Genomic DNA, 23,390 nt, shown 5'->3' on the forward strand with positions numbered 1-23,390 from the left:
AACCATACCGCAGTTAGGTAGACAGCATCTGAACACCCCACTGACTTTAAGGTTATGGTGAGGATACTTAAGCATCTGTGAGTTTGCCCTCAGTATCCTTTGATCCCTTCTGGTAAATTTGGTAAATGGTACCAGTATAAAAAGTAAACCCCCTTCATACCCTAATCTTTTATAGGAGCAGGCCATGTGTCATTTAGTTAAGGAAATAATACATTGGCAGAAATCTAGCAGGAAGTCACAACTAGAGAAAGCCCATTGGATCAGTGTAACTTGTGCAGGAATTGATTCACCAAATCCCCACTAAATCAGTGGGTGTACTCTAGTTTTAACCTACCAGTGGATTTCAGCCATTATAACATGAAAATCTTTATGTCCCTGACTTGGCAGTTCTTCAAAATGTGCTGCTGTACAACCTCTTTTCATTTAATTGATTATTTTACAGGAATTCCACTGAAATTAATTGAGATTTCTCACCAAAAAAGTTTGGTGGATTGTTGCTCTAGCCAAAAGCTCTATTGCAGCGGTCCCCAACTTTTTTGGGACCACAGACCAGCTGAGCCTCTGAGGAAGGTGGGGCATTCCCCACATGCTCGTGTGGGTGCACGCGTGCTCTCGGGCACGTGTGCGAAGTGGTGGGGGAGCCTGCCCACCCGCCAGTACCAGTGAGCATGCTCCCCTACCCCTTCATGTATCCGCAGGAGCACCTGCACACACACCCATGCGCCCATCTACCCCTTTGTGTGGGCACTTGGGTGCATGCGTGAAGGGGTGGGGGAGCACTCACGCCGGCACTGGCATGCACGCACATGAGCAAAGCAGCTGTGGGGAAGGGAGTGCATGCAGGAGAGGGTGGGAGTTCTGTCTCTGCACTCCGGTCTTGCTCAGGCCACAGACTGGCACCGGGCCGCAGACCGGGGGTTGACAACCTCTGCTCTATTGGATTTATTTTTTTTAATTTATTTATTCAATTTATATGCCGCCCACACTACCCAGAGGTCTCTGGGCGGCTTACAATAATTAAAATTCAATACAGTAAAAGATAAAATAATTAAAATACAATTAAAATACAATTAAAATTGCCATCAGACCCACAGCTAATATTATTTCAATTAAAAGCCTTCTGGAACAGGAAGGTTTTGACCTGGCGCTGAAATGTCATCAGCGTCGGCGCCAGACAAATCTCAGTCGGGAGGGCATTCCATAGTCTGGGGGCAGCTGCCGAAAAGGCCCTTTGTCTACAAACCGTCCCTCTTACCTCCTTAAGGGACGGCTCTTTCAAAAGGGCCCCCTGGCTAGATCTTAACTGCCGGGTAGGTTCATATGGAAGGAGGCGGTCCTTCAGGTATCCAGGGCCCAAGCCGTTTAGGGCTTTCTATGTCAAAACAAGCACTTTGAATTGGGCCCGGGCAGCAACTGGTAGCCAATGTAACTTATAGAGAATCGGCTTGATATGTTCCCTGGCGGCTGCACCACTCACCAGCCGCGCAGCTCGATTCTGGACCAGTTGCAGTCGCCGGACCGTCTTCAAAGGCAGCCCCACGTAAAGTGCATTGCAGTAATCTACACGGGATGTTACCAGTGCATGTGTGACTGTCATGAGACTCCGCTCGTCCAGGTAGGGCCGTAGCTGGTATAATTTCCGCAGCTGAAGGAAGGCGCCCCTGGCCACCGAGTCTACCTGGGCTTCCAGTGTTAGACTGGGGTCCAGGAGCACCCCCAAGCTGCGGACCCTGTCCCTTAGGGGGGGTGTAACCCCATTCAGGGCGGGGAAATGGCCCTCCAGCCTGTCCGGTGAAGCACCCACTAACAGCACTTCCGTCTTGTCTGGATTGAGTTTCAATTTATTAACCCTCATCCAGTCCATTATCAGGTCCAGACACGAGTTCAGCACAGAAACTGCCTCACCTGGATTGGTGGAAAACGAGAGGTAGAGCTGAGTATCGTCAGCATATTGCTGACTCCTCAGCCCAAACCTCCTGATGACCTCTCCCAGCGGTTTCATGTAGATGTTGAACAGCATGGGGGACAGTATTGAGCCCTGAGGAACCCCATGACATTACTGCCATGGGGTAGAGCAACTGTCCCCCAGCACCACCCTCTGGACACGGTCAGCCAGGAAGGAGCGGAACCACCGTAAAACGGTGCCCCCAATTCCCAACCCAGCCAGCCTATCCAGAAGGACACCATGGTCGATGGTGTCGAAAGCTGCTGAGAGGTCCAGGAGTATCAACAGGGTCACACTCCCCCTGTCTCTCTCCCGGCAAAGGTCATCGTACAGGGCGACCAAGGCAGTCTCTGCACCAAAACCCGGCCTGAAACCCGATTGAAATGGATCCAGAAAATCCGTTTCATCCAGCAGCGCCTGGAGTTGCCCGGCCACAACCCGCTCCAACACCATGCCCAAATAAGGGAGGTTCGCCACTGGTCGGTAGTTGACCACCAGCCTTGGGTCCAGGTTAGGCTTTTAAAGGAGTGGTCGAATTACCGCCTCTTTCAAGGCGGTAGGGACCACTCCCTCTCTCAGAGAGGTGTTCACGGCCTCCTGGACCCAGGTGCGAACCCCCCTGGCTGATCTTCCAATTAGCCAGGATGGGCAAGGGTTGAGCGGAGTGGTGGTAGAACGGACAGATCCAAGCACCCTGTCCACATCATCAGGTCTCAACAATTGAAACTCATCCATTAATACTGGACCTAAGCACGGCGCACTGGACACATCCTCTGATTCTGCAGTAACTATGGAGTCCAACCCACTGCGAATCTGAGTGATTTTTCCCTCAAAATGTATGGCAAACTCATTACAGCGAGCTGATGAGCAGTCCGGGACCTCCACCGGATTTCCCTGTTGAAGAAGATCCCGGACCACACGAAACAGCTCTGCTGGACGACATTCTGAGGAAGCAATACGGCTGGAGAAATATTGCCGTTTCGCCAGCCGTATTGCCACGAAATAGGCCCGATAATGGGTTCTAAGTCGTGTTCGATCGGACTCCCAGCGGGATTTCCTCCACCTGCGCTCCAGCCGTCTCCCCTCTCGCTTCATCGCCCGCAGTTCAGAAGTATACCAAGGAGCTGTCTGGGCTCGGCGAGCAGGGAGAGGGCGCTTAGGCGCAATCATGTCAACCGCCCGGGTCATCTCCCTATTCCATAGGGTGACCTGAGCTTCGACAGGAGCGCCAACCATATCAGACGGATAATCCCCCAGAGCATTCAGGAATCCATCTGGATCCATTAGTCTCCGAGGGCGGATCATCTTAATAGATCCCCCACCCTTGCAGAGGGAAGAAGAAGCTAATAGACTGAATTTGACCAGGAAGTGGTCTGACCATGACAATGGGGTCACGACCAGCCCCTCCACATCCAAACCACCATCTTCCAGTCCCGTTGAGAAAACCAGGTCCAAGGTGTGGCCCTTCTCATGCGTCGGGCCAATGACACATTGAGACAGCCCCATGGTTGTCATGGTGGCCATGAAGTCCTGAGCCGCCCCAGTCAAGGCAGCCTCGGCATGGATGTTGAAGTCCCCCAGCACCAACAGCCTGGGAGTCCTCAACACCAGGTCCGAGACTACCTCCGTCAGCTCAGGCAGGGAGACTGTTGGTACGCAGCAGGGTGGGCGGTACACCAACAGAATCCCTAACCTGTCTCGCGAGCCCAACACACAATACTGGCGCTCGAGACCTCCTCTTAAAGGGACAGGAAGCCTGGTCAAGGAGATAGAACTCCTATAGACTATAGCAACTCCCCCTCCCCGACCCTCCGAGCGACCTTGGTGCTGGACCAAGTACCCAGGCGGACACAACTGGGAGAGGGGAACACCACCCTCCTCTCCCACCCAGGTCTCAGTAATGCACGCCAGGTCAGCAGCCTCATCCAGAATTACATCATGGATGAGGGCAGTTTTATTTTGTACTGACCTGGCGTTCATCAACAGCACCGTGTGGCTCGAGGTTTTGCTGATATGGTTGCCTGATACCATCTGGTTGGGGGCAGGACTAGAAGAGGGGATAGACGTAAGATATCAAACCTCTCTTTTCCTACTCGGGCATGTCCTACCCCCACCGCCATTCCTTCCCCTACCCAGCACCACCTCAATGGCTGCCCCCTCCAACGCCCTCCCCCCTTCCTGTTCCATTAGATCCGCTGTGGGTCTCTTCTTAATTGATGGCAATTAATAACAATTTAAAAACATTTAAAACATATAAAAAATAAGATCTGGCTAAATTAATTGAAGTAGAAACAACCAAGCAATATTATTAATGCATCAAATTACTGTAAAATTACTGTAAAAGAACATAATTCCCCTTGTAGGCAAACAGGCATCACTACAGAGTGCACATAGAAGCACACAGATCTTCGGCATTACAGCTTTCCAGTGAATAGTACATAGTGTAACCATTCCTATCATTCCTCCACCACCATTTCAACATCTCTCTGCAGCATTGGCTTTTAAAAAATAATCATTATCTGTGGGAAACTTCTGCTTAAAAGTTGTAGCTGTGTTCTGTTCCAGTGACATGCATACACTCCTAGCTGGCAGTGGCAGCTGCCAGCAGGCGGGGTAGCACCTTCTTCTGCCCTTTCGCTTAGAGGTAGAGCATAAGATCAAAGGGTTATTTCAGCCAATCCTGGTTATGATTAGGTGACTAGTCTCCTATCTGTCTCTCTCACAACATACTATGTAAATCATGCTAAGTAAATAAAAGAGCTCTCAGGGTGTTGCCTGTAGGCTCTGCTGGTTTGGACATCCTTGTTGACTCCTTTGTTCTTTCTCTAAGACAGCCTTCCTTTGTTCACCCAAAATTATAATCCCATCCTTCTTCCAAGGAGGTCACGGTGGCATACATGACCTCCATCTATCCTTATAAGAATCTGTGAGGTACAGAGAGACAGTCGCTTGAACAGGGCAACCAGTCAAGCTTTGTCAGTGAGCTGGGATTCACACTCTGCTTTTCTTGGTCTAAATATCAAGCATTAGTCCCTTTGCCACACCGCTGTGGCGATGGACCATTAGTGTCCTTTCAGTGCTTAAAAGTCACCATGTGTGAGAAAGCTGGGGTGGCGTGCTAACTGGAGTTCTTGATTCCCAACTATCTCCTACCTGTGAACACTTCCCTGTTGTTACTCTGGGACCCATGTGGTCCCATACTCACTATTAGTTTACAGAGTTAGCATCCTGTGCCAACTACTCTGCCACCTGTGCCCATATCTTCCAGAATAGATGTGGAGGGAGGAAAGGGGCCAGTCTTGGGATCTGCTTTGTCTGTTGGAAGAGTGCTGTGAGGTACAATATGCATCTGTCGGGTGTACTTTTCTCCATCAAGATACATGGTCTCCCAGCCTATCTGCATGATACTCACTAGGTGTTGGTTGCCTTTCCCATCCTGGTCTATGGGCTACCCTTGTATACTATTGCAGAAGTTAGCAAATGGGTTGCTAATGAAGGAAGACTGGAAGACAGAGGAGGGAACACTAGAAAATTAGTGATGGCTTGGAAAAGTGAGGGAGGAGGATTTGCTGGCTTTAATCTTTTCTACAAATAATAATGATCTCTTAATTTGTTTTTATTGCTTTTAACAGTTCACCTAAATTTAATCATCATCATCTTAGCACTGTAAAGCTGGAAGGGACCCTATAGATCAAGTCCAGCCCCTGTCAAGGAGGTACAGTAGGGAACTAAATTCCCAGCCTCTGGCTTTGCATCTAGAGATCTAAACTATTGAGCTATCCAGCGGTTCATTATATGAATAAAACAATCACTTATGCTTTGTCTATTTCCGATGCTGTTTAACAACTATATGAAGCTGTTGGGTGGGGTCATCAGGGGGTGTGGAGCCTTGTGCCATCAGTATGCTGATGACACACAGCTCTACATCTCCTTTTCACCTACTTCAGTGGATGCCATTCCTTCCCTTCAGCGTTGCTTGGAGGCCGTACTGCAATGGATGCAGGAGAATGGGCTGAGGTTGAACCCGGACAAGACGGAGGTCCTGAGGGTGGGTGACCCCTCCATCGGCAGCTTGGGGAACTCCCTCTCTTTTGGGGGGTGACTCTCACCGCGAAGAGTGAGGTTCACAGCTTAGGAGTACATCTGGACCCGGCACCATGGAAACCCAGGTGGCGTCAGTGGTCCATTCCACCAATTACCATCTCTGGCGGATTGCCCAGCTGCGTCCCTATCTTGATGGTGGGGCCCTCACCACTCTGGTCCTTGTAATCTCAAGTTTAGACCACTGTAATGCGCTCTACGTTGGGCTACCTTTGAGATTGATGTGGAAGCTTCAAATGGTGCAGAATGCAGCAGCCAGATTACTTAGTGGAACGAGAAAATTCCAGCATATCTCTCCCATTCTGGCTGCTTTGCATTGGCTATCCATTCATTTCCGCATTGACTTCAAAGTGTTAATCATGATATACAAAGCCCTAAATGGTTTAGGACCTCGATACCTGGCAGAACACCTTCTCCCATCTAGATCTGCTCGAGTCACTCGCCATAGCCAGGAAAGACGGCTGAGGGGCCTGACGCTGAGAGAGGCCTAGAAAGAAAGAACAAGAAACTGGGCCTTCTCAGCATTGGCCACTCAACTTTGGAACAGCTTGCCACCAGAAATCTGCCTGGCACCCTCACTAGGTGTTTTTAAGAGCCAATTTAAAAACTGGCTTTTTAGGCAGGCCTTCCTCCTGCCAATACTTGATTTTACTTTTCTTGGTTTTTGTTGTTTATTTTTCCCATTTTGATTATATTATTATTGTAGATTTTAATTGTCGTTTTTAAATCTGTTTGTGCACAATAGTCGTGCCCCGCTTTACGATTACCCCGCATTACGACAAATCCGCTTCACAACGTTTTTGCGATCGCTTTTGCAATCGCAAAACAATGGTCTAAATAGGGTTTTTTCACTTTGCGATGATCGGTTCCCTGCTTCGGGAACCGATTCTTCACAAAATGATTTTTTAAACAGCTGATCGGCGGTTTCAAAATGTCCGCCGGGTAATTAAAATGGCTCCCCGCTGTGTTTAGGGATGGATTCCTCGCTATACAGGCATTGAAAATGGCCGCCGTATGGAGGATCTTCGTTGGATGGTGAGTTTTTAGCCCATTGGAACGCATTGAATGGTTTTCAATGCGTTTCAATTGGCTTTTTTTCCCCGCTTTACGACGTTTTTGCTTAACAGCGATTTTCCTGGAACGTATTATCGCCGTTAAGCGAGGCACCACTGTATAGTGTGAGCCGCCCTGAGTAGACTCCTGTCTAGAAGGGCCGGATAAAAATCCAATAATAAATAAATAAAATAAACATTCCTGGTTTTTTTTCTTCATATAAATGAATCTAAATAATTACAGTGTTGTTATTTTCCATGCAAGGTTGAGAGGAGTCCTACCATTAGGCAGAGAGAGGGAACTAACTTACATGTCAGGCACTGGGAAATGGCAAAGACAGTCCCTTGACTGTTCCTCTTGAACTTACTGGCCATTTCCCACTGTTGCAAGACTGAACTGTGTGCACTATAAGGCTTGTCCCATTTTCCAAAGCTGACCTGGTATAGTAGAGCATGCTATTGCATTGCCAATACTTAGAAATGGGACATCACTGTATCCTTCACTTCAAATACATGTCTTGGGATAGTTCTGGAGGTGGACACAGTTCTACAAATACAGGATGTCCCAAGATAATAAAATATTACTAAAACAGATTTAAATTATATCTCCTTATCAAGCTACTGTCTGTGCAAACAAAGTTTTGTAAATGTAAGGAGATCTCCTTGCATCAGGGTCAGTGTTATCATATGAAGCAATCCTGTGATCATCATTTTGACACTTTAAAAAAAACCCTGCATTTTTAATATAATGGCTACATACATGTTTAATGAAATTATATTTAAGATTACCTTATACTTACCCTCACTGAAATAAAAACTATGTAAAACAAACTACATGTTTGAATGAATAACCTTTAGTGAGTTTTTGTATAGAATTCAATGGTTTCTGTGGCAGCCTTTCTCAACCTGGTACCCTCTAGATGTCTTAGGCTATAATTCCCAATAGTCCTTGATGACATGACTGATAAGTCAGGTATGATGAGAGTTGTAGTCTGAAACATCTGGAGATCACTAACCTAGGGAATCCTGGTCTGTTTGTCACCACATTCTTGCTTTGAAGCGAAAGAAAATGCTGCTTGTTCCCATAGGTATGTATAGTACTGGGCTTGCTTTCCCGTTTTTCCCAGTTCCAACACCAGTTTTACCCTAGTGTTTACTTATCATTTTTTGCACTTCCAAGTAGTACAGATTGCTATAATTTGTGCCGTGGTGGGCAATTTATGGTTTTCTAGATTAGCCATTCTCAACCATTTTTTTTTTTTTTGCCCTGGCCACAAACACAATATAAAAGAAATGCAGGCTGAATAAGAATTGTATAAGTTGCATAATGATCCTTATAAGGTGGTGTGCTGATGTGTGAAGAATTGTTTCCCATATGTGACCCCTTTAAATTTGCCAGCCCCCCCCCCCAGCCATATAGCCCCCTTTGAGAATGGCTGCTCTGCAATTCTTGTCAACTCTCACCTAAGCTGGCTGGTGTGAGTGGAATTACAGTCCATCCATTTCTGAAGGGTTGCAGGTTGCCCAGTTCTGATTCATGCTGCCTGAACTAGAGATGACCCCTCTTATCCTGGATTTCCTGAATGTAATAAAAAGCCATGATTTGTACAGGAGCGCCGTGTATCACACCGTCACAATTCTAGTTTTCTTTTCAAAAGTATGTGAATTGGAATGTATTCTTCTATCCTTTCTGCCACTTCTTTGGAATGCCCAGTGCTCCTCCATGTCTCAGAGGACTGCAGGAAAAGATTGGAGGTTCATGCCGTTCTTGTTAACTAACAGAATCCCCTTGAAACAGGCAGCCCTCCTTTTGAGTGCTGTGGGTCTACACTTCTGTAATGAGATTACTTCCTCTGTAACTACCATGTTTCCCCGAAAATAAGACAGGGTCTTGCATTAATTTTTGTTTCAAAAAAAAAAAAAAATACATTAGGGCTTATTTTCGGGGGATGTTTTATTTTTTTCAAGAACAACAACCTACATTTATTCAATTGCCATCATTTGTTTTATTTATTGGGGTCATGAAGAGTCGGACTCGGCTTAACGACTAAACAACAACAAAAATTGTATTTATTATTATTACTTTATTCCCGTTCTTCTTCCCCTTCTTTAAATGTACCTGGTGCCACTTCCTCCAGGGGTGCCTCTGCCGCTGCCAGGAGGTGCCACGGTGGTGGCTCGGGTTCCTCCAGTGGCGGTGCCTGGGCTGAGAAGGAGGGTTAAAAGAGTTACCGGTAGGAGGAAAGAGGGGGAGGGAGGAAATAAAGGCGGGGCAGACTGGCAGGGGGCGGAGCTCCAAAATCGCCTCCCCCACCCCTCTAATCTTGTGCTTTGTTAGCCTTGCCTGGGCACACACTGGAGGGGGAGGAAGCACGCCCACTACAGAGGTGTGAGTGCCAAGAGCCGTTGGGAGCTTAGCAGCCAAGAAGCCAGTTCCTGGCGGTGCGCAGCTCCTTCCTCCCTGACTGCCCAGCCCTTCTGCAAGCAAGGGAAGTGGGAGAGGAGGGGAAGAAGTTTTAAGTCTTTCTTGAGGGCTTGGGAGGATCCCGGTGAGTCCCTGGTGGAGGGCACGGTTTCACTTAACTAGGGCTTATTTTGGGAGTAGGACTTATATTCAAATTGTCTTGAAAAATCATACTAGGGCTTATTTTTGGGGAAACACGGTATATTCACCTGTAATGTTTACAAGCAAAGAGACATTTTCCAATTCATGTACCTTATCTCTCCACCCCTATCCCCATTCTCTCATTGTTTTGTCCCCTTGCAGGTCAGTGTTGAAGTTTTGGTAGAATATCCCTTTTTTGTATTTGGACAAGGCTGGTCATCCTGCTGCCCGGAGAGAACAAGCCAGCTGTTTGACTTGCCGTGTTCCAAACTCTCAGTTGGGGATGTCTGCATATCACTTACGCTCAAAAACCTGAAGAATGGCTCCATTAAAAAGGGCCAGTCCATGGATTCAGCTAGCATCTTGCTGAAGCACTCAAAGAATGACAGTCTCACTGGGAGTAGACGTAGGTATGCTGAACAGGAAAATGGGATTGATCAGGGAAGCACCAAGATGTCATCTGAGAACGGTGAACTGAAGTTTCCAGACAAAATAGGATTGCCTCCTGCAGCCTCTCTGCTCACCAAATCAGAACCCAGCAGCAAGCCCACAGCAACTCGGAAGAGGAGGTGGTCAGCTCCTGAAACGCGGAAACTAGAGAAGTCAGAAGAGGAGCCACCGTTGACTCTTCCCAAACCTTCTTTTATTCCTCAGGAGGTTAAGATTTGCATTGAAGGGCGCTCTAACGTAGGCAAGTGAAGTCTGTTTAGGGGAAGGAAAATTAGGCTATCCCATGTCCAGATTACTGTACTGTAGACTAAAATAACCCAGTATTTACACGTTATCATCTTATTTTAGGTTTCTGTAATAACCTTGTTGTTATAGTTGCAGCTGGTATTATGCAGGAGACTGGTGCATACTTCACCCCTCCCCCAGGTGTTCGTGGGTGATCATTTTTGTCAAGAGCTACGGAACAGGCAGGATCTTCTTCATCCTCCCCTTTGTGGAAGCAAATGTTTGTTGTCATGGCTCCTGCTTCCTGACACTGCAAGCAGAGTGAGCCTTGATTGTCTCTCTGGCAAGGAAATGGGAAAGGAACTGTAGCCAAGTCTGACACTATCATTTGGTTTGGTGAAAGGGCAGGGCTGGAAGATCCACAACCAGTCTAGTTTGGTGGTTCTCTCAACGAGGGAGTGTTGGGAGTCCAGTCCAGAGACAGCAAGATAGGACAGAGCAGTCTCTGAGACTTTGCACAATAAAAACCACCTGTCATTTAATATTCCTAAGTTTGCCACATGTTTTCCACTCCCCCTCCCAGCCCCGTCCTCTGTCCCACAAAGGGGAGGGGGAGGGTCTGACTGCACTATTTTTGTAGTAGTAGTAGTAATAGTAGTAGTAGTAGAGACTGCCACATAGAAATTTATTTCCACTTGCTAGTACAGTTACGTAGCAAGGGTGTAGCAACTGTTTCTTGCTTTGCTAAGACTGGGAATTTTCTTTAAAGTAGGACATTGTAGCTATAGGCCCAGTAGGTTTCGAATTGTTGGGACCTCTACTTAGGTCTGTTCAATACTTCTGTACAGGGTTAAAGAGAGATTGACTGAATGCTGCCGGTGACATTTGCTTCCACAGGGTAAATATGCACTGCCCCTTTGGGAGAGTGAGAAGGAACGTTTTTTGCATTTAGGTTGCAAATCTTTGTCTTTAACTCTAGTACTTACTTCTGTTTTGTTTTTAGTTTCATCCTGACTATGGACAACTAGTGCCACTTCCCCCCCCTCCCCAATTTCAGTGTGACACAAGGAAAGTGGATGTCGGAAGAGGAACATAGAATGTCTTTGAGCACTTAAAAATGCTGTTCACACTTTGGTTGCTGGGCATCCAGGTTTAACACTCAGCAAGTACTGTATCTCACTTTAATCTCTTTGATATGAGAGAGAAAAAGAAAAGAAAACTGATCTCTTCAACTCTGTTAACTACATGCAGATGTGTGCAGAGGTTTTTCACAAGCAGGATGTTGAAAGTTTTTCACATGGTTTCAAAGGGATGAATGTGAATTCTGAACTGGTATGTGACCGTCATTGTCCACAAGGACTACTTAATAGGAGGCACTTTTAAAACTTTAATGCTTGTGAAAGAGTTAAAGGCATATGTGAGCTGACAGATAATAAAAGAATAAGAGAGAGTATAAAAGAAAGAAGAAGAAAAATCATTATTGTCCAGTGTTTTGAAAAAAAAAAAGATGGACTTTAAAGAATCTTGCAATTTGCACATCTTGAGTTTATCATTTGTGTGGTATTCCTGCAGTTTTTACCTGACAATTTTGGGGAAAGGGAGAGGGACTGAGAAAGCTTAAAAAATGTAGCAATTACTTACTAACCTGCCTAATGTCTAGGCCATTTTTATAGGGATTCCATTTATAGAATTCCTTTCAACCTCTTTATTTTCTTTCTATTACATCTGTCACCTTGAACCAGGACAAACTCTGAGAATTATACTTCAGATTCAGTGAGTTTTCCACAAGAGTCATTTTGATGCAGAAGCAGGTTTTGGTTTCTCGTTTTAATTCTAATCCATTGTTATTTTGTTATTGTGAACATTACTCTTTGTTACTTTGAATAATTTCTTTTTCCATTACTAGTACAATGTAGATGTCAACATTTGGTACAAAACAGGACAATGGGTAGAAAGTTTACCCAGTTAAGTTCTTTTATTGTTGGTGTTCTTAATGTTCCCAGAAATCTGAAACAAATTTAAGATTGGATTCAGAAATCCTAGCTCCTGCTGATTCTGTGGCTTCCATCTTGAAACTGATTCCCGATGAACAGCCACGTTGAAGCCCTGGTGACTACTCACAGATGAGTAGTTTAATGATGTCAGCTTGTGAACAATTCATATTAATGTACAGCCTAGTACAGTCCAGTTAATGAAAATATTACATTCATTTCTGAAGCTTTAAGATTAGGATCTTCTGATAAGAGAGACGGGCATTTTCACACATGCGGCTTAATTTGGGTTCTTTTTTAATTGGGCTGTAATGTGACTAAACTCCATGTTGATGCATTCTAATGTCGATAAGTGTCCATATGTGGTAAAGATATGAGAAAGTCTCAAATATGGTCTATTGTGTGAAAGTAGGGCAAGAACTTGAAGAACCTGTTAATATTGGTGCTTGCTCCATCTTATCAAGAGTGGGCATGTAGGTATGAATTCTCTTCTTTCCTGCTTGCAGTTATTTTTTAATCTAATGCAATCCAGGGCAAATAAGGCAGAAGACACGGCACAGGCAGAGGCTGTTTGCCCTGATTTCTTTCCCATAATCATTCCACTTGCCTTAAAGTAGCCACTGCCCTCAGAGTACAGTATCCTTGTTTGAAAAATGAGTAAAGTTGAAATGAACAGTTTGCACCTCCTTGTTACTAAACTAAAAGGGGTAAACTGCACCCTTAGCCTGGATTTTACCAGTGATTAGTTGAGGGATATGCCCAACAGGAATTCATCTCTCTTGATAAAACTTCAACACCGAAGGTAGTCCTGATTGTTGTATCAGGACTGTTGGAAATTTGAGGCCCTTTCAGATCAAAAATCTACATTTCAGAAGAGGATGTAAAATGGAAAAATTCCGCAACATGTTTGTCTTCCTTCTCTACTTTCTTAAATACATTTCAAATGAAAAAATAATTCCCATCTATCCCTATCCTTCCCTTCAGTTCTTACAACTCTTTGTTACTTGAACCTTAGCTCACACCAGAACTAATAATTCTTGTACCATTTTCTGGGGTGCACCAAAAATGTGTTTAAGTTTTAAAATAGCTTGAAATCTTTCTTGAATTGTTGTTATAACCTCTCAGTAATTCACCAAATAGCTGAGCAGGTTCTTATACAATCACACTGCTTATTTAGTGCTGTAATTTTTTTTTCAACATTTCTGCTCAAAGAACTTGCTTAATCTTCCATAAACTCTGCTCAGGGCACTTTCGATTTATTGTTTATTGGAGTTTTATTTTTGCTTTTTTTTTTTTTTTACTTTCGTTTTTCGTTTCAACCTCTGATTGTGAGAAGAATAGAAAGACAATGGGGGCAGAATTCCCCATTTTGTTCCCATTAGCACCACTATTCTCATGTGTACTCAGAGAGCATCCAACGTATAAGGAAGCAGGGATTTTGGAACTGACCGCATTTATTAAACACTAACATGTCAAAAATAATATAAAAGGTTGGAGCAATAGGAATGTATTTGCTTGCATTGCAGACTGAGAATCCTGCAATGGTTGCATCCTTCCAAATGTGGTTCCCCCCTCAGTGTGTGCTTTTGCTTTTTTAGCATGTGCAATATTTTATGTGCCAATTTAAACTCATCCACATGGTGATAGGTCAACTTTCCCCATCATCTTTTGTGAGTGTGTGTGAAATATAGGACCTTATACCTCCCTTGGTCCGTGGTAGGGACAAAATGTTTCCAGATGCCAAAAGGTGTAGCACGCATGGAGTGAGGGCTATATAGAGCTCTTATTCCAGCCCACCATGCCTCTATATTTAAAGGAAAACAAATCTAAGCAAAGAAAAAATAATAATATTACTCCTTCAAAGGATGCTAAAGATGGACAAGCTGGCCTGGGATGGAACAGATTCTGTGAATATGAGTGCCCTCCAAATCACTAACTAGCCAGTCTTAGATAGATTCAAAATTACTGGTATCGTAATCTATGTTGAGTCTATAACTATGGCTTAGCCTTTGAACTTTTGAAATACATAGCTGGAAGGGACCCTGTGGATCATTGAGTCCAGCCTCTGTCAGGGAGGCACAGTGGGGGAATTGAGCTCCCAACCTCTGGCTCCGCAGCCAGAGACCTAAGCAGCTATCCAGCAGTTCTCAAACTTACTGTCAGCTTTCCCTGGAAAAAATCAACCTTGTCGAAAGGAGTGGTGTACCCTCTTGTTCATGACAAAAGCTCAACACAAGGCAGTGACATCCTGCCTTGTGTTGGGTAAATCCTACTTAGTTCTTGGAGCATCCTTAGAGGAGGTCTCGGATGTGTTAGGACACTGAACATTTGTAGTCCAGTTCTGCAACCTTTGTATCTCCTCCAGATTTTCTGCTTTCTACAATAATTCTAGGTGAATTCTAAAGCCTGTTGGTGTCCTCAGGATGGTTTGTGGTGGGCCCTTCATTCGTGTCATCAGATGGATAAGGTTTTGAGCCTTAGACTTTGAAGTGCCTTAATTTCTTTTGGGGGGAAAAAGGCACCTAATTTCACATACAATATTTCAACCCCGTTCATGCTCCTGGTACCACTCCTTTAAACTCTGATTCACAGAATCACTTCCTTCTCACTTCCTTCTTGCTGATTAAACAGTAGTGAACCGCTATAGAGACCATTTTAAGATTATTAATATTCATTTCATTTTAAGAGGATATTAATATGGCAATATTAACTGACAGCAGTTGTAACCCTCCCCCACCTTTTTTGTGTACCAGATCTTTTTTTTGTTTACAATAAAATTCATACAATCACCAATAAAATTAGTCAGGGCAAAGAAAAAAAAAAACAGAACCTCTTTATAGGAATTTCTAAATAAATATATCTATATATATCTATATCTGTATCTATATATAATGGCTGTTCCTTATAGTGTTTAACTTAGGCTTCATTTCAGTTTATCTGGGCCACGTTGTGAGGGTTTCAGAGTGCGATGTCACTTACCTTGTATCCTGTTAGTTGAATGTGGAGGAGCTTTTTAACCCTTCCTTTTGTCTTTTTCCTCTGCCCATTCCCTGCCACTTCCCTTTTCAGGGGGAAAAAGAAAGCATGTCTTATCCCTTGATCCTGATAATTACTTTTCCGTTTGTTTGGGACAGTGGGGGTGGGGGCTTGAGCCAGGAAGTGACATCACTATTATTGTTTCCCTAAGTCAACAAACATTTAGAAACCTTTCACACCTCTTACTCAGGGATGGGGCTGGCATATGTGTGGTATTATGTGACCAGAAGGAGCACTTTTACTGCTCTGGAGTAGGGATGTTCAGTTCCAAGGGGTTTGGATTTCCTGCACAGTCATGGAGTACCTTCCCAGATGAATCACACAAGTTGCAATATAAAGCAGCAGAACCAGTGTGAAGTGTAGCTTTTGGTTGTGGAAGAATTCACAATGTCTGCAGTAGCTTGTCTTACTTTGATATGTTGCCAAGCAATGAAAGACGTCCGCAACAACAATACTGTTCAGGTAGGAAGTGAGAATGCTATTTTGAAGACAATGAGTTGGTGTTTCTTCTAAATTTTCAAATATGAATTCCTAAACAATTTATTTATGCCCCATATATTTAGGTCATTGCAAAGCCAACTGACATCTTCAGGGCTCTGTCTCTCAAGGGTAGTCATGTTTTTCCCAAAATTGTTCTAGGGTTGCTCTGTTGAAATCAGTCTATGCCTAAAAATGTATACTTTGGAGGGTCAAAGCTACATATTACCAGACCTTTCAAAAACAATGCTTAAATACATGGGCAGGTTCCTTGAAGAACCACTTGTGTATATTTCTTTCAGCAGAATTAGAGCTATAATTGTTTGGGATGCTTTCATGCATCTTCTCTTTCAGGTATTGCCAGACACTTCACTTTGGTGTAGATGTTTAGGCATCAATGGCTTTTAGGGTTCTCATGGACACAATTCTTTCAGCATGAAGGGCTGAACAGCCTCACTGATACTGGAGTTTCGAAATGTGTGAAGGAAACTGCTGTGCATGTGGTTACCTGGGCATCGAGGAGCTGTGAGAAAGTAGCCAAAGCAACGTTTCTGTGATCCAGACTGTGACAGTTAGAATAGTGGAAACATCTTTAAGACTATATTTGAATTACTCTAGTGTCTGTCTGGATTTAAGCTGTCAACTTTGTGGCATCCATCTATAGACCGAAATGCGAAAGTGACCTTCTGTAGGCAAGAGGTGCCTTCCACACATAGGTGTTTCGAGCTCATGTGGAAGCAGAAACAAGCAAATGATTTATGGCGCCTCCCCTATTAAAGCCCTATGCAAGCACTTGTGGTAGTGATTGCACAAGTGAACTAGTGGCTACTTTCCTTCTCTCACAGTTCTTTCGATCCAGTCCCTTATTTTTGTTCCCTATAATTTAGAGAATTGCCTCCTTTTTTGTTGTATGTTCTATGAATGAACTCTATTAACAGCAATATGTGACCTGCAATCTTTCCTCCCCACTCCCATCATTATAAGTAACAGTGTTGTCTAAGGACAGGCACTGTGATAGTGTGTAAAAAAAAAAGGGAAATGACGTTATGTGTGTCTGTTTTAGGCGCAATGTGGATAGTGCTTTGCTTTTTTGTTTGTATCTCTGACAGTTCTTGGGGGTGGGGGAGTGGGTGGGGAGAGAATGAGTATTTCCAAATCGTAGCTGTTGTTTTTGTGAGCACGGGAATATTTTGTTGATTTCCTTTGTAGTTTCCAAGAGCAGTATTTTTTTTTTGTTGATAGGGAAATTCCAAACAAGTTGCACACTTCTACTCCAGAGTTCAATTTCTTTTACATAGATGACCTCGCTTCTGACGTGTTACCTTACTGATAGAATCTTTACTTGTAGCACTATAACTCGTGGGAATATTTTTTTATGTGAACCTAATTTGATGAGAAGCTTAAACAAACTTTTTTGAAGCACTCACATTGGGAGGAGTACAGGTAATGTTTTTTTTAAAAAAATTGCACAAAAGAAACATGAATGTTGGAATGATTCATTCAGTGTTTGAAAAGCGATGGACATGTTGAAATCGTGTGTTTGTAAAAATGAAATAAAAGTACAAACGTCAAGAAAGGGTGAAAGTTACATGTTTTTGTATATAGAAAACTTCACATCTAGATGATCCGATTGTATTGGTTCTGGCTGGAAACAAAAGCTAATTAACAGGTTTTTTTCAAAGACAAACATGCTTACTTTTGTATTTGCATTACATGAATCCCATTGTTGGGGGAGGGGAGAATGATTCATGATACTACTACTTTCCTGTTCAATCTAGGCTTTGAATTTGATTGGGATTTTGATTTGGATGTCTTTACTCCTCCTAGGAATGACGATCCATCATTTCTGCACTTTCTGTTCTTTAAAGTACAGTAAAACAAAAAGAACAACCCAAAGAATTCAATAGTGAACAAGAAGTTTTTGTTATGAGGGATTTTTATTTTATTTTGCTGTTTATAAAGGAGAAACAATATATTATCTCATGTAATTCCACCTTCCTCCAACTTCCCCATTCATTTTATGCCTGGAAGTATTAAAGACATAGTCTCGGTTATTCTAGCAGTTGTGCAGTTTGAATGATTTTTCATTTTGTTAGGAAATGAGTATTTACTGGTACACCAAAAATAAGGGAATTTAGCGATACAAATATTTTGGGGAGGGAGTTCCAAAATCAAATCCAGGAAGCCTTTAAAGTGAGGGACTTTGGCTGAAAAGTTGCCTGAATCCTTCTCCCCTTCTCCCTTGCCGTCTATAGTAATAATCCAAGTTTCACATTTAATATGGAAGGGATGTAATTCTGTATTAAAATACCCATTCAGGTGCAGAAAGATGGCCTCTCTCACAATAAAATAAAGTGCATTTGGTCAATGACTAGTGTTTCTACAATAGGTATTGCAAGAACTCTGTGGCTTTTCTCATTGTTATTGGAAAGGACTCAAGTCTTCCATTGAGAATTAACCAGAGGCTTAATCTGAGGTTGATTTTGTTCGTTCATTTTCTTTTGCTTGATTAAAGCTCTTGTTCCCTTTTCCTCAGCCATACAATAGGCAGCCATTGGAGGTATTGTTTGCAATAGAGTTAACGTGTTGGTGCTGGAATGGTTGAATGGTGCAAATATTGCAAGTCAGCTTCTTTGAGTCCTGGGAGAATGACAGTACAGAGATTGAGATCAGATGTATTGGCTACTTCTGAAGGTGCCACTGTGGCAAATCAAAGTCCATCTGAGAAGGTGGGGCTGGTGAATTGTAAAGCCACTGAAAAGTTTAGTTCATTTTGCTTAGCAAAATTGAGCTCTGATAATCTAGGATCATCTGTTCAATCTGTGAATATTTGTTTCTTTACCCTGAAAAAGTAGTGGCCAACCAATTATAGTAGCAGAAGAGCCAGCCACCAAGAGAGTTGTGTTTTTGTTTTTTGCTTTTCAAATGAGAAACCTTTAGATTGAGAATGGGAAAGTTGTGGCCCTCCAGATGTTGTTGGACAGGTACTCTCACTATGATGGATGGGGCTGATGAGAATTGCACTCCAAAATCTGGAGGACCACACATTCCCTACCCCAACCCTAGATGAAAATAACATGGAGATAGTAAATAAATACATGTAACTCTTTTTGAAATTGTGACTGAAATCACGTTGCTTAGCATAGTAATTCACACTAGAGTAGGCCCATTGAATCAGTCACGATTTGATGAATCAGTTCCTCCATAAGTTGCATGGGTTCAAATGGGCCTACTCAAGTTGTGATTTATTAACTGAGCAACAGGATTTCTACTCATGGGGGACAATTACATTTCAAAATGGCTACCAATAAATTTCAGTTAATCCAAAGCCAAAGGAGGGACACAGAGAGTGCAGTTATTTATTGCCCAGATAAATGATATAGTTCTAATACATGATGAGCACTTAAGGCTGTCATAAAAAGTAAACATTTAAACTGATTTATCTGTCTATTGTTTTCATAGTAGTAACATGGATTCTTAGATTTAGTTTGTATTCACTTCCAAATTGTTCTGTCTACTTAAATTTAATCCCAGAAGACAGTCCTGAAGTATTGGAGAAGTATTATTGTGCACCTGGACAATAAATGCCTGCATTTACTTTGCTGATCAGTACTGTAGTTGTCTTATGTTTTCTATTTTGTACCTCAGAATTGTTGCCTCTCAAGGTTATCAATCTTTTAATGTAGGTCTCTCCATCAACTAGTACTAAAATATATATACTTAATTTTGAAATAATACATTACAAGATAAACCTAGTATTTATTTGCATTTAAATAAGTAACTTTCAGAGCCATAGTTTTTGTAGTAACTCTGTCCTTATTTTGAGCATTCAGCCTCTTCTTGAGAAAAGAAGTCTCCCAGATCAGAAAATTTAGGGGCTATTGAAAATTATACTTCCAGCGTCCTGCCTAGTGTTGGCCTTGGAAAACGGAGTATCATAGCTTTATGTTGAGGTCATATTGGGCTGACACGGCCAGTACAAAGGAGAAATGGGGAGGGAATGTTTTGCACCTTATAGAAAAAAGGAGAAAATGTTAAGTGCATACAGACATAGGTAAGAGCTTTTATTGTGACAAGAGAACTTTTTCCATATGCGTGCATACTCTCTGTAATTCCAGTGTAAAATATTGTACTTGCACTAGCTTTTTTAAAACAAATATAAAAAATGGAAGAATTCATATTCTATTTTCTAATCGTGGTGTGTCTATTTGTAGGATACACTCGCGTCTGTTTATTGAATTTTATGGTCCCTTTCTTTGATGGTGCTTGCAGGTTTTCTAGGTAGAAATTATTTCATTATTATAATAAAACAATGTTTGATTCAAAATTTGAACAAAATTGTTTTAAAGAAATTGTCTGTATACCAGTACAAGTTTATTGTTTCAGTATACTCGTACTAATAAAATAACAGTGCCAATTGCCGATCAGTGTTCTTTGTTGTGTGCGACTGGAGGAAGTAGCGGGTGATGGTTGCTGTTGAGGGTTACCTTTAAAAGTGGGAGGTGGGTTGCTTTTATGAAGTGTATTTGTTTTATCTGCAGTAAAGTATATACAGAAGTTGATTGATTTCTGCATGCTGCATGTCCTAGCTACTTGATGCAAAATTATTGGGTAAGTCCAATAGAGTTCACTTGTGCCATCTTGTCAGTCCCTACCACCACTAATAGCAAAAGAGAGAAAGGTTAAAGGTTTTGGTTCTGTTATCCACACAAAGTATGACTGTGTATTCTGTATGTATTATTATTATCTAGATTTTGTTCTGTTTCTTTATCTTTGTGTAGTATACATGCATTCTTAAAAATCACTTGAAACAGCTGCAACAAATTATTATACTTCAAGATGTTATCTAGTTGTCTGTGGTTGTAGTTGTTACAGCCTGAATTGTTCACTGAAGATATTGAAGACGGGTTTCATAAAATGGGTGAGGAATACAAAGATGATCATTGTGATGTGTCACTCAATTTTTGCTAGGCTTTTTTTGTAGCAGCAGTGGCAATACTAGAACCTAGAGCTCTAAATGCATAGGATGTACTTGTGACCTCTCATTTCTGTAGAGTGCAGCTGTACAGCTCTGCCTTGACAAAAAGGGAAAGAAAGCAAGATTGCTTTCCTTAGGAGACAGATAATAGGGCAGGAATTGTATCGTTTACCCCCACCCTTGCAATTCCTCTATCTGTTGCATGGGTAGCTGATTTCTGAGGCCCACTTTTCAATTAGCCGGCATCCTAAGAACTGTACTTCCTTTTGGATGGGGCTAAAAGAGGAGAGCCCTAACTACTTTGCATATTTTAATTTATAATCATACTGGGAACCAGAATGAACTTCAACAGTACTTTTGGAAGAATATCTAAATGATAAACAGCCAAATAGTTCAATGGTTTAGGGAGTTCTATTCCCCAATGTTTCTCCCTGGCAGAGGCTGGACTCAATGACATACTGAGTCCATATGCCTCGTGGCGCAGTGGTTAAAACACTGTACTGCAGCTAAAACTGTGCTCACGACCTGGGGTTCAAATCCCAGGTAGCCGGCTCAAGGTTGACTCAGCCTCCCATCCTTCTGAGGTCGGTAAAATGAGTACCCAGCTTGCTGGGGGGGCAATGTGTAGCCTGTATAATTAAAAAAATGTAAACCGCCCGGAGAGTGCTTGTAGCGCTGTGGGCGGTATATAAGTCCAATAAATAATAAATAATATTGAGGGTTCCTTCCAGCTCTGCGGTTCTATGCTTATTATGATTTTTTAATTCCCCAAACTTCCACTTATTTTGGCATGCCACAGAAGCAGCAGCAGCAGCAACAAAGACTCACAGCACTTTCATTCTCTGTTGCACAGACAACCCATCTGCCAGCTGCACAAGGAGGCAGGAAAAGACCAGAAAGTCATCAGATGAAGCAGGAAGTCTAAATGAATTGTGGAAGAGTAGGGAGAGTAAAAGCATTTGGAAATAATTATAGTAATTAGTGACTAATCAAAGCAAATTAAACACAAGCCCTTCCCATATGAAAGATTTCTTTATGACAAGATTAGAAAGTGGATGAGGAGCTGGAAAGGTGAGAGTGAAAGCATATCACCATTTTTGAGATGCAGATATCCCATTATTCTTTTGTTTTGGCTCATTGTAGGAACACAAAAATATTTTGGAGTCTGTGCTGCTCATAGGCCGCATGATGCTGACTCCCATCTATAAGTAATCATTTTCTAAAACAGAGAAAAGGGAGTTGGGATTATTTTGTTGGGTATATTATTGGTCTGGACTGTGAAATAGAGATGGGGGTATTTGTATTCATATACGAATATCCCCCCAGGTGCAGATAATGAGGGTCTGGAACCCTGGGGCCAGACTGTCCACTCACAATTCCACAACTGCCACAGGCTCTAGACTCCCTATCGCACCAGACCTCGCAATGAATTAGCTACTCTTCGACCTGGCAGAGAAGCTCATCTTCCCACTGTCTATCAGGAGTGGCTAATCCACTGTGAGTTCTGGAGCGATAGAAAGGGAGTCTGGAGCCCGTGGCAGTGGGGAATTTTACACACTTACACACACACACACACACACACACACACACACACACACACAAAATCTGGTCATTGCAACCGCACTAGGCAGCTTACAACACAAAATATAAAACAAATATATATATATATAACATATGGTTGATGTGGGTTTTTCAGGCTTCTTGGCCGTGTTCTGAAGGTTGTTCTTCCTAACGTTTCGCCAGTCTCTGTGGCCGGCATCTTCAGAGAACAGCAAACTGTGCCGGCCACAGAGACTGGCGAAACGTTAGGAAGAACAACCTTCAGAACACGGCCAAGAAGCCCGAAAAACCCACATCAACCATTAGATCCCGGCCGTGAAAGCCTTCGCGAATACATATATATAACATAATTTACACAATCAGAAATTTTTTTTCTCCAAGATGGCAAGAAAAACAAAATAAATTATAACAGAAAAAGAGGTGAAAAAAATTAGGAATTAACTGAGAGGGGGGAAGGCCTGCCTAAACATCCATGTTTTCAGTTGTTTCTTAAAACCCAGCGAGGGAGCCGCGCGAATCTCCGGAGGCAAGTTGTTCCAGAGGCAAGGAGCCACCGCCGAGAAGGCCCAGTTTCTTGTTCTTTCCTTCCGGGCCTCCCTTGGCGTCAGGCTCCTCAGCCTCACCTCCTGACTCGCGCGAGTGACACAGATAAAACTGGGTGGGAATAAGCGTTCTGCGAAGTATCGAGGCCCTAAACTGTTTAGGGCTTTAAATGTAAACATCAGGACTTTGAAGTCAACACGGAACCGAATGGGCAGCCAATGCAACGCGGCCAGAATGGGAGAAATGTGATGGCGTTTTCTCATTCCGCTAAGGAGTCTGGCCGCCGCATTCTGCACCACTTGGAGTTTCCGCGTTAGCCTCAAAGGTAGCCCCACGTAGAGCGCGTTACAGTGGTCTAATCTCGAGATTACGAGCGCATGAACCAAGGTGGTGAGCGCCCCCACATCGAGATAGGGTCGCAGCTGGG

The 23,390-nt window shown here is 43.1% G+C and overlaps 1 protein-coding gene across 31 annotated transcripts in view; it reads left to right on the forward strand.

Annotated features, from left to right (window-relative positions):
• ATXN1 (ataxin 1) overlaps positions 1 to 14,919 on the forward strand; it is a 303,188-nt gene extending 288,269 nt beyond the window's left edge. For 30 of the 31 annotated variants that reach the window (XM_078393465.1, XM_078393470.1, XM_072998646.2 and 27 more), the window contains 2 exons: positions 9,866 to 10,394; positions 11,382 to 14,919. In XM_078393465.1, the coding sequence (XP_078249591.1) occupies positions 9,866 to 10,394; positions 11,382 to 11,392 (540 nt within the window). In that variant the 3' untranslated portion in view covers positions 11,393 to 14,919. Of the gene's footprint in view, positions 1 to 9,865; positions 10,643 to 11,381 lie in introns of those variants that run through there. The other variant, XM_072998659.2, reaches the window with a different exon arrangement.
• The last annotated feature ends 8,471 nt before the right edge of the window (positions 14,920 to 23,390 follow it).

This window comes from Pogona vitticeps, chromosome 4 (genome assembly GCF_051106095.1).
Source record: "Pogona vitticeps strain Pit_001003342236 chromosome 4, PviZW2.1, whole genome shotgun sequence".
Lineage (NCBI taxonomy): Eukaryota > Metazoa > Chordata > Lepidosauria > Squamata > Agamidae > Pogona > Pogona vitticeps.